Source organism: Takifugu rubripes, chromosome 17 (genome assembly GCF_901000725.2).
Source record: "Takifugu rubripes chromosome 17, fTakRub1.2, whole genome shotgun sequence".
NCBI classification, from domain to species: domain Eukaryota; kingdom Metazoa; phylum Chordata; class Actinopteri; order Tetraodontiformes; family Tetraodontidae; genus Takifugu; species Takifugu rubripes.
The window spans coordinates 10,394,404-10,405,996 of NC_042301.1; the positions used below are offsets into that span (position 1 = coordinate 10,394,404).

At 42.4% G+C, this 11,593-nt stretch overlaps 3 protein-coding genes across 7 annotated transcripts; 1 reads left to right on the forward strand and 2 right to left on the reverse strand.

The window, feature by feature from the left end:
- Positions 1-1,923, forward strand: LOC105418396 (uncharacterized). The gene is made up of 3 exons (XM_011617835.2): positions 1-165; positions 634-898; positions 1,108-1,923. Exons 1-3 carry the CDS (start codon positions 137-139, stop codon positions 1,777-1,779), a joined length of 966 nt encoding a protein of 321 aa, XP_011616137.2. The 5' UTR covers positions 1-136; the 3' UTR covers positions 1,780-1,923.
- Positions 1,924-2,034: 111 nt separating this feature from the next.
- LOC101071851 (G-protein coupled receptor 35) lies at positions 2,035-2,899 on the reverse strand. The gene is made up of 2 exons (XM_029850637.1): positions 2,759-2,899; positions 2,035-2,559 (listed from the first exon to the last, which is right to left on the reverse strand). The coding sequence occupies exons 1-2, from the start codon at positions 2,861-2,863 to the stop codon at positions 2,035-2,037; spliced, it is 630 nt and encodes a 209-aa protein (XP_029706497.1). The 5' UTR covers positions 2,864-2,899.
- Positions 2,900-7,028: 4,129 nt separating this feature from the next.
- On the reverse strand, positions 7,029-11,188 carry LOC101072075 (SUN domain-containing protein 2). 5 transcript variants are annotated; one of them, XM_011617836.2, is made up of 14 exons: positions 11,032-11,188; positions 10,226-10,294; positions 9,449-9,557; positions 9,292-9,356; positions 9,143-9,220; positions 8,966-9,034; positions 8,765-8,904; positions 8,462-8,629; positions 8,247-8,348; positions 8,086-8,173; positions 7,873-7,988; positions 7,628-7,798; positions 7,439-7,528; positions 7,029-7,354 (listed from the first exon to the last, which is right to left on the reverse strand). In XM_011617836.2, exons 1-14 carry the CDS (start codon positions 11,057-11,059, stop codon positions 7,238-7,240), a joined length of 1,410 nt encoding a protein of 469 aa, XP_011616138.2. In that variant the 5' UTR covers positions 11,060-11,188; the 3' UTR covers positions 7,029-7,237. The 5 variants fall into 5 exon arrangements, with proteins under 5 accessions (XP_011616138.2, XP_011616139.2, XP_029706911.1 ...); XM_011617837.2 differs by having other exon boundaries at positions 8,966-9,031; positions 11,032-11,187; XM_029851051.1 differs by lacking the exon at positions 10,226-10,294.
- Between the last annotated feature and the right edge of the window lie 405 nt (positions 11,189-11,593).

Below are 11,593 nucleotides of genomic sequence, written 5' to 3' on the forward strand. Positions count from 1 at the left end.
TGAAGAAGAAGCTTAAAACGAAGAAGAAGAATTAGTTATAAGCAGCAGAACTTGTGGAGGACATCGGTGCACCGATGTTTGCTAGAACTCCTATTAAGTTGATTTTTTAGTTATTCACCAGGTTGTACATTAGTGTATGCAGGTTGTGCGATCCGGGATTAGAAGGTAGGGTTTTTGAGGTTTTTACGTTATCTTTCAGGTTTTCAGCTGGCAGATAAAACATACTGGTTAAACAGTTACGAGTAACTATTTTACTGGTTTATGCTAGATTTAATTTATAAATCTTTTGTCGTTTACGACAATTAAAAATGTTGTCTTTTGTGCAGGCTTCTTTACTTTATGACCAGTCACTCCTAATTGACATTAGTATTGATTCTTTTTCTGTCACGCGCTTATGATGTAACCAACATGTCAATTTCTTTTTGGGAGGTTTTAAAAAAAAAAAAAGGCTTAATAAATATCACGTAAAGTTCGGTTTCTCGGTATTAAACTAACAATTTGGAGATTACTGTCGCACATACTTAATAATTTTAAATGTTTTTCTTTTCATCAATAAGTCTTTTCACGACTACCTGTATTCCTCAAAATAAATCAAAACTTTTTAAAATCATGGCATGTTTAAAACGCCCACAGAATGACTTCATCTTCTCCACATCATGTCATCTGGGCGTCTGATGGCTTGGTGGCCTACCTTCATCCCTGTCCCTGGACCCCAGGGTCCGTCATCCTGGAGAGCAGCACCTCTGGCAGCCTGGGAGGCAGCATCTTCCACTTGAAGAAGCAGGAGTTTTTATCTTGGCTGTTGGGGGCCAGAGCCGTCGCAGAGCTTCTGTGTGACAGACTAGCAGTTCGTAGGTGTGCCCTGGTCAGCAGACCTCACAGAGACTCACCAGCTCAGGTACCTCCTGACTGCAATTCTTGGGAAGTGTTTTAGTTGTAGAATTCCGTCTTTTGGGGAATCATACAGTAAGATATTTTCCTGTTTCTACTTGATTTCCTTTAACAAAATAAATTATATATTTTTTGGTTGAAACACTTGAAAGGTCTATGAGCTCGAACAAGCTTATATGCTTGTTATAAGATGCGTGTTTGTTTATTATTTTGTAGATTCGTATTCTCCCATTACATGGTTTGGATTCGGAGTGGCGGCCTCACTTGGCAGGAGATGAGGAGCATAATGCCTGTGACCCAGGGTACTGCACCTCCAAGACCGCTCCGAGGTGGAGTGAGTCTCGCCTGAATGAGATCCAGGCCAAGATTCGAGCCAAGCTCCCATTTCCAGATGCTCCACACGACCTGACTTTTCTTGGGGATGATCCAGCTCATCCAGGATTGTTTTCACGCATCGTACGTGGAGAAGAGCAGCAGTGGCGTGTGTGGGAAGATGAGGCTCATGTTGCCTTTCTCACTCCTTTTCCCAACACACCTGGCTTCACAGTACTAGTGCCACGGCAACCTTTGACCTCTGATATATTCAGGTTAGAAAAAGGTGACTATGAGAGGATGGTGCTGGCCTCATGGGAGGTATCAAGGCTACTTGAAGCTGGGTTAGGTTCCTGTGGTACGGGTCTTATTTTTGAAGGTTTTGAGATTGACTACGCGCATGCCAAACTGTTACCCCTCTTCCCACCTTCATCACCAGAGATTGGAGTGGGTGACACTAGAGCATCTATTCCTCAGTGTCACGCCATTTACCCAGGTTATGTGACATCAGAGGATGGACCCAAAGCCAGCCCGGAGAGTTTGAAAGAGCTACTCATAAAAATTACTCAGACTTGATGCTGTTGTTTGTAACTGTGGCAGATTTCATTTAATGTACTTCAGAACACTCTGCAGTGTGAAATTAAGCATTTTTTTAAATGCACATTGCCTGGAGGATGTTCTAAGAATTCAAACATTCCAAAATAAATTGTGAGGCTACAATTGTCAGATTATTTATTTTACCAGTTGGATCAGTTGATCATGTGATATTGGCCAACACACTAGTTTAGCTTTAAAAATGATCGAGAAGAAATGCTGAATTTCCAATTTTGCTCAAGTTGCCACGTCTTGTGTCTTCTCGGTGAATCTGCACCTACACCCATCCATGAACTCCATCTTGGTGAGGTAGAGGAGTGGCTCAATGCTGCAGCTCAGATCCATGATTGAGAAGACACTGGTGCGGATCTGGCAGTTGAACTCCACAAATGTGTAGTATGACGCAAAGGGCATCAGAGCCACTGGCGGGAGGTAGTTGACCACGATTATGGCCAGGATGGTGAGCACCATCTTGAAAGCCTTCTGCTTTACTGGGTGCCTCGCACCATTTCCTGCCACTGTACGGCGAAGGACCCAGATGATGGAAATGTTGCAGAAAACCATGATTGTGAAGGTGAATAGGATGGCGCCACTAAAAACGCTGTTGACGCTCTTGGATCCAAGGATGCACTTGCTGACAGCGTAAGCCAGGATGAGCCCCCAGACCACAACACAAATGCCAGTACGAATCCGATTGTCTCGGATGCCAGAGAACAGTACCGGGTAGACCACTGCTGTGTAGCGATCCAAGCAGATACACACCTGTGACAGCAGATCAGTAAATACATTAACTTTTGTTTTGCCCGTGTAGGAAATACCCGGTATTTCTGTATGTTCTATACACTTGAATGGCCCTAAAAATCAGAAATATTCTTGAATCATTTGCGGACGTTTTAGTAGGAACCTGTCAGAGTGTCTAACAGATTCTAATGTAAATAATTTAAGTAAATATTAATCTCACCAAAAACAGCACGGCAAGGTCTTTGAGTCCATAAGCGAACCTTTGAAAGTACCAGATCCCACTGTCATCCAGCAACAGGTGATTGACCAACTCCACTGGTGTCATTAGGCAGAAGTAGGCGTCCAAGACGGCCAGGTTGAAGATGAAGATATCAGAGGTTGACGCGTCGCTTTTCTTTGTAGCGATTTGCCAGATGACCAGGAAGTTGCAGGGTGCCCCAACTACCAGGTTAAACATTTTGACGCCATAGTAGAAAATAAAGCCATAAGGCGCCCCTGCGCAAAGTGGATACTGGTACCACAGTGGAAGTCCGTGCAGGCCAGTGGGGGAGGTAGAGTTCATGTAGTGGCTGGTGCTGTGATTCAGGCTAGTGTGGACCATTCTACTAAAGAACTGCTAATGACAGGAGGATAGAAATTATTTATAGTGGCTGCTATTAAAAAATGTGCGGCGTAAGGATGTCCTACCTTCACAAAATTGTCCCAGGTCCTCTTCTTTGCCTGCTGAAGATCTGTGTGCAGCAACTGATCGCCCAGAGCAGTATGGGAACAACAGAAGCCAGAGGACGGGCCAAGTCTGAGGGGTATCACGGCAGACTGTTGCGTTGGATTGGATGTTCTCTTCAAAGGGGTGTGTGTAGCTTTCATTTGCAATTAGCGACTTTCTTGCCATGCTTACTGGAGTCAACCGTGAGGTGGAATGCCTTCAGGGTTCCCTGTGAGACACATCTGTTACCAGAAGCACTGTCCTCTCTCTCAAACAAGAACTTAAAGTTCCCAACGGTTACTCTAGAGATCCTTGATTCCTCTGCCCTATTGATGCTTTTTTAATTAATAATTTTATTTTTGCCAAAGGGTTACGGATTATTTTTGTTTCTATCCGTCCCTGAGTATCATTTTTGAGGATGATGAAGATTTGCTCATGAATGATGCAACGGCATGCCTTGTAAACATGTGATGCAAGATAAACTGAGACATCTAACGCAATCTCTTACTAATAGGCCCAGACTTTAGGGAACCAATGCTTGGCCGAGACACGACAAACATCAGTGTCCAAAAATAAAGAGGTGATTCATAAAAGTATGCATGCAGCACCAAGTTTCCTGACATGCCTGTCCAATTTCATCTGGTCTGACAGTTGGACGACAAGCTCCAGGGAATGACTCTCATTCACAATCACTACAAATAGAACTTTCGACAATCCTGTGTGCATATGTATTTCATATCTTTGTGCATCGATATAAAAGGTTTTGCATTTGCATTCCATCTATGTGGGTATTCAAATGCAGCGAATCTCCATAAAGTGTCCAGGTGATCACTGACCTCTGCCTGATTCCTGCTGAGCTCTCACTTCTAACAGGTACTGTTGGCAACCTTTTATTCACCAAATCCTCATAAACAGGAATATTTTCTTACTTTATGGTCATTTCTCAATGATTTAGTATAAGAATTTTGAATTTTTCAACACTTGGACATCTTTGTGCAGAGGAACTAAAGATTTCTCATTGTAGTTGAAAGCTGAGTCGACATCCAGTGATGGATGGTCATAGTTTATATCCCACATGATTTCTAAAGACTTTTATTACCCCTTAGCAGATAGACTCTCTCTTTTATTCCTTTAGTCGTCCAGAAGCCTGAACAAGCTTTCTTAATTAAGTTTACGTTGGCATACTAAAGTCCAATATTGGTTTACGTTTATTTACTAAAAGAGGCATAATATTTGTTTTCTTTTTGTTTCTTTGGAACTACTTCGGAATTATAATGTTGTTTCCCCTCATTTTGAAAATGCAAAATTAAAATGTAAAAACAATTTTCAGCATTACTGTCAAACCAGTAATAATGACAATGCATGAATTTGCATCCCGTCGAACTGGACAACACATAAAACCAGAACACCTGGTATGATATAATATGCAAAAGATGTCTGTGGTCCACCTGAATTTGACTGATAAAGGGCATTTTTTTGTATTCAAAGTTAATCAATATTAGTTTTGAATTTTTATAACCACTTTATTTGTGTCACTTTTTTCTCAACCGTCGCAAACTGGTTCTCCAGATCATTTTTTATTGGGTTCTTCTGTCATAGCTGGCTTCTCCTTGGCCCTCTTACATTTTTCTGGCATGTTTAAAAATGTTATGTTTCCTGACAGATACACATCTACCACTGTTCAGCAGTGATCAGTCACAGGGATGGAATCCATTGCTGGTAGCAGACCCACCAATGACAGCAGCACGAGTGAGAAGCTTGACGGGCTTGCTTGGTATCTCCTACCCACTGTTATCACAGTGCCACCGCTGGGGATACCAGCCAACTGGCTGGTCATACACCTCCTGCTGGGCAAAACCGGTGTCTGTTCCACACCTGAGATCTTCACACTCCAATTGGCATGCTTTGACATGCTGTTCTGCTTCCTGCTGATCATAGAATACATCTCTTTTGTGTACACTAAAAGAGTGGAGGACAGCTTCTTCTTTGCTTGGGGCTTGAATCAAACTGGCGGACCCATGTTGCTCTGCCTTTTGAGTGTGGACAGCTACATTGGTGTCTGCCATCCACTGGTGTTTCATCATTTCAAGGATGCTAGAATACGCCTGTCACTCTGCTTACTGGTGTTTGTCGTAACTAGTGCTAGTTGCTATTTGGTCAAGGCTTCTAAACCTAACAAGCGGAACGTTATAACGGGGCTGCTGTTCATTGCCATTCTGGTGATATCAAGCTGCACCTTTAATATTCTCAGGTTTCTCTGCAAATCAGGTCCAAGCAGGAAAGAAGTCCATCCAGTGAAGAGGCGAGCATCCAACATAGTCTTAACTTCATATGTTCTGCTTAACTTTCACTATATCCCCCCACTCATTGAAAACCTGATTAGACAATATGGTCCCAAATATCTCCAGCCATTCTCAGTCCTGACTGCTGTGTCCTATTGTTTCCTTGCATTGGCCAGTTTCACTCAGCCCCTGAGTTACCTCCTCCGCACCAGACAACTACCTGAAATCAGATGTCTCTGCATTACAGCTACGACAGCAAAAGCCAATGATTTGGAGAAGTCTGAGGATCCTCGTTGATAGATTTAGAAAACTAGGCTAGAAAAACGTGATTTGAGAAATTTGTAATAAATACTAAAATCCTTTCCTGTAATTTTAACAGAAATGTAAGGGTTAACTAACCTGACAACTATACATTGTACATTTCCAAAATTGGTAAATACAAAAAAAACCTCTTATTTGTTTATTCTCTGGAACAAGTAACTTAATGGAAAAGGCTTCTTTTTTTATTTTCCAAGTGTGTATTCTGTCCTCTCACCATCCTGTGTTAAAATTTAGAGAAGAAATGTTAACTTTCAACAGAAGCTAAATGAATATATTAACACATCTAATTAAATTAGAATTATTTAATGTTGATATGTTCTGATAATTTAACAGCTGAAAATGGTGTGAATTAATTACATAGATTAATATACTTGTATATTTGACTTTTGATTATTATGACAAGAAAATTTGTCTCCAGAAATAAGATAAAACACGAGAATGCATTAAAAGCTGTACATTATCTCCCGACATTGAATTTCAAAACAAGTGAAAATAGGTTTGCGAAACCTTTAGGAGAACTCACTAATCTCAAGTGAGCTTTGTCATGGAGAGGAGCTGCAGCTCTTCCTCTTCAGGTGTTTTGGGTGTATGTTCTGCATCATTATGGGCTTTTCAAATGCATCTTGGTTAATGATCAAATTGGTAGTGTCTTGTGATATTCTTTAGTCTCGATTTTGCATGGCAGACACCTGCTATTGTGGTTTGCTGAGGCTGGGGGAAGGGGTGGCTCAGGTGTGATCCTGGAGGGTCCACCTGGCCAGTGGGAAAACCCTTATGTGAACATTTGAGCTCTCCATGCTGGGGTTTGAACCAGGAACCTTCTGCCTCTCAGCCCAGTCCCCCAGCAGCCTGAGCCACAGGTACCTGCACCAGTGAAATGCTGTATGTTTGAACCTTTCCACCTTTTAACCTGTTACTCTGTTCAAGAGTCTAAATAAATGTAATCTGGTTTAGATGTTTATATTTGCCTTGTAATGTTAAAGGGATTACCTTTTTAAACCTACTACTTTGAATGTTCCAGCTCTGTGTCCCAGTTTATCTCAGGAAGAAAGGAGTGTTTCGAACCAAATGATTTAGTCCCGTCATGGCACAAGTGGTTTGTGTTCCAAAATAAATTTGACTTTTATTAAAGTTCTTGTATTTAGCATCTTCCAAAACAAATGTGAATGTTCACCGTTTCATTTCGTCACAGGTGTTTATGTTTCATGTATTCACATCACACATCACCTCAGTTTTAGTCACTAAATTCTTCCTCTTTCTGATTACTGAAAAAGAGATTTACTGCCAAGTCCATTAAACATTATGCACAACTCATTATTTCATAAATAAATATTCACAAATGAGAGCATTTACAGTATATGTACAAATGAATTAAAATTCTGGTGAAAGCTCAGGAGAAGTCTGTCTGGCCGTGGACACGGAACCGGTAGAGACACGTGTATTCTTTCTGACCCCAGTTGGAGAAAACACGTAATTCCACAATGTCGTACGACTGATCAGTGGGAGTCTGGTGACCGCAGAATAAAATGAGGTCAAAAGAAAAGAATAAAAAGAACTCGGTGAGTCCGATTTGGACATGTTTCAAACTCACAGGCAGGCTGAACGTCTGCGTCGGCTCGCCAAACTTGTCATACAGGAACTTTCCCAGGAAGGTTCCTTCTCCTGCCTGAGTCTTCATTCCCTGCGGAAGCGGATCACAATACGTTAGAGTGGATCATTCTCAATCACTTTGACGGTGCAGCGGCTCTGGGGGCTGTTTTCAGCATGGTGTCTCACTCACATGGACTTCGAAGTCCTTCGGGGCAGATTTGATGTCGCCGGAGGGGGAGTTGTAGCTCGGCAGGTGGTCCACCGTCACGTGTGTGATCTTCACTGGGTGAGAGAGCGAGACGGCCAGTGTCCCCTCTGCCCCCACAAAACACCAACAGGTACCTGCCAGAATGGGGGAACCCTGGGAGGTGAAAAAGGGAGACTTGTCAGAGGAAAAAGGAACGTCGGAGGCATCGTAAATGACAGTAACAGCACCTGGATAGCAGTGCGTGGACTTGTGAAGAGGGACCAGAGAGGGATTCCAAACAGGGTCAGACACCCTGAGGGGGAGGTGTACGTCTGTGAGCACCTGCTGCTGATCACACTGGCACCTTCTCACACACACACACACACACACACACACACACAGAAAATAAACTCCAAACACAGTTCTTCTGGGTGCTTTTTATAAGGCATCATGTGACTAACCTTGACTTTCCAGAGCAAAGTCAGCCATTTTGTCAGCGATGGGACGTCGGCACTCTGAGCAGCCTCCTCCGTTTAGCACGGCGAGCTCCTGATGGACATTTACACAGTTCTAACCACAATGGTGTAAAAACTACTAATGCAACCTAATGTAAAAAACCCACCTCCACAAGTTTCCTGAACAAACCCTCGATGTCCCGTTGAAGCTCTGGGGTGAGACTGTTGCCATCGGGCCTCTGCTCAAGGTGTTTCCACTCTTTAGTCAACTAAAAGGGGCAGAAACAACAGTTTAAACAGGGGTTTTCAAAGGGGAAAATACAACATATATCAATGGCTCTTCCAGCCAGACAGCTGTGTAGGTCTCTCCCAGAGCTCATACCTTTAGATTCTGGTCCTCTACTGATCTGATCCTGTGGCTCAGGCTGGTTGCAACAGTGCGAACACCCAAAATCTGCATTGCTAAATCAGCAATCTTGCGCTCCAGATGTAACCGAGTGGCTTTTTCTATGCCTGCAATTCTTTCTTGCAACTCTTGATACTCTTTTTCCTTCAGATCAGGAACACAGATTGGACATTTTTTAAGGAAATACTTAACAAATCCACTCTAAATCCTTTATTTCTCGTTCAACTGAAAATGACAGGAGTGAAATGACTGAACAATCAAAGTGGAGTTCAAGCTCACATATATGGGTCTAAGATTCATGTTGCTGTTCTGTAGTGACGGGTCAAAGTGAACCGGCAGCTTCTTTGTCAGCGACAAGTCGATCATCAGCAGGTTGTTGGGCGTGATTGAGGTCAACAAAAGGAGCAAGAAGCCAACACCTGTGGGAAACTGTGTGTAACATATGAATGGAAACTAACATAATGAAGGACAGACACTTACAAAAAGGCACGAGGAAGAGGAGGAGAAGAGCGCAGGCCTTTGTGTGACGACTGGTTGTGATGTTTGCTGCTGGGAGAACAAAATAAAAAAAATACAATATGAACAATATTTTATAAACTCAAATATTACACAGCCAATAAGAACACGATACTAAACATGTGAAGACTGAATACTAACACTTGAGATCAAAGAAGAATTCAGTGATTCTGCTACTGCGTCCGGGTTCAGTGGTTGAGCTGGACTCTGGTACCGGACCTGAGGAATGAGGCGAGACGGTGAGAACTCGCATTACACGATCCTGACATTACGCTGAAGATCAGACTGGCCTTTAGCGGTGAACGGCGAAGGACTCTTCTGTCTGGAGGCTCGGACCCGAGACTTCCTGGAACTCCTACAGGAAACAGAATCAGACAAATATTTTTACTCGCATGACAGTTTGCAAAGCAGACATCAGTGTGCACGCACCCGCTCAAATACACGTACCTGACGGGCGTCTCGTAGTAAGAAATGGCCGCAGCAGGGGTGGAATTAAGGCCGTTACTCATGGCGTAGTAGTTGCCAGCTTGTAGACGAGAACTTCTTCTGAGCATGGCTGAAAAAACAGAAAATACATGCCTTACTGATCATTAATCAGGCCTTTCAGCACATGATGACACACGTGATGACACATTCAGTCGGAAAACCTGGCAAGAGTAGAAAATGGTTGAGTTGTGGTCATAGTGCTCTTAGTGTCAGGTTAAAGTAACACTGTTGAGACAGTAGTATTTTACTGCAGTATTCACAATACTAGCAGGAAATCTGCAACAGATGCTCACGTGGTTAATCTGTAATCCAACTAATCTACAAGACGCAAGAGCCTGAAGAACAAATGCACACAGAATACTAACATAAAGTGGAGAGCAGTGCTGCACACATCCATACATGCAGCTCATGCTAATGTTTCTCTGAGCCATGAACAGCTGACGTCAGGAGGAAGCCTGATATTTAGTATAAATATCCTGAGATCCTGACTGGACCGCACTGTGGTCACGTGATCTTTAAATAAAGTGTCAGAAAAGTTACAATCGTGATGTAAAACGGAGGATTAGCATTTTCATAATCACCAGAACAGCCACTCGAGAGGGTAAAAACTTGGTGTGACCGCCATGCGTAACCATTTCCTCAACTTCACAGCATCAAAATAAATAAATAAATGATCGATGCGTTTAGACTGTGAAGAGCACAAACGTTCCTCCGCATTGACAACAAAGGGGATCTAACCTGGACCAGGAACACAGCAGCAGGAACTTACTGCAGACACCAACAAGACTGACACACAGGAAGCTTCAGCTGCAACAGAAACATACAGGAAGTCAAGGGTGTACACACACACAGCATAAGGGTGATAAGGGGGGAAAAAATTCACAGTTCACCAAGATAAGAAACAGGACATCCACACAAAAAATATATAAAGTGATGACAGCTCAAATATTACAAGACAGCAGCATGTAGAAAAGGGGAAACAGAATATAATCGCTTTATTGTCATTGCCTGCCTAGCAACATGTATGTTTTTATTCTAACGCCAGGCTTTTTATGTACATTAGTTGGTAGTTTGCATATCAGCCTCAGATGGACGTGTTCTAAGAGAGATTGCATAACACACATCAGAATTATAACTTTTACAGTTCCAGGAACCGGTAAATCAGAAGGGTGGACAACAAACGTGGACGGATGGAGGATGGACAAAAGGACAGACAATGCAGAGCGTTTCCAGAATGTTATTTTGAACACAAACGACATGACAAACAATGTTGGGTTTAGAACCCATGAAAGCAGATTCACCAGTGAGAGGAGACAAAAGAAATTAAACAAAAGCTGAAGTAAATATGGTGAGAATAATGCAAATGTCCATCTAAACTGCCCAGTAGAACCCACTTTACCCATGTTGTCAACTTCCGCCTAATTTGGCGGCGCAACATTTCAATGCACCGCAAACTTCTGCGTGAACTTGTGTCACACAGGAATCAAACGCCGACCGTATAGTTCCTGAAAAAGCTTAATTAATAATCAAGCATCTGTACTCACCATTACTGAGCTCCAAAGCCTTACACATCTCATTGAAATTATTGAAAAGACCCAGCCACACACCCGATGAAAGATTCTGCTTAAAATAAACTAGATATAATGAATGTGGGCCCCTGGTTCCGAGGGAGGGTCCGCGGGGACAAATGACAGCAGGAAACAGAACTAACCTCAATAATCACTTCCGGCTTTGGATTTTTTTAAAAAACAAAATCCCTTTAATTAAGTGTCATTCAAGTAGCAACAGCAATAGAACAACAATTAAAAAAAAAAACAAGATAAAAATAGAAAAAAGTGGCTGCAGCTATATTTAGCAGCAATAAACACAGAGGTCCTCTTGCGGCGTTGAACGTTCTTCTCGGCTGCAGTTTAAGTTGTTTGACACAAGATGTCGCTACTTCTCCGTCTAAAATAGTTATCTTTAAAAACTGCCTCACTGCTATCAAATTCACTATAATTTTGGAACCATCACCTATCACCCTATGTTTTACATGCCATATCCATAGAACAGACCAGGCTGGGTCGACAAGAGAGATGGAGGATTAAATGTTAAGATTCACCCGTG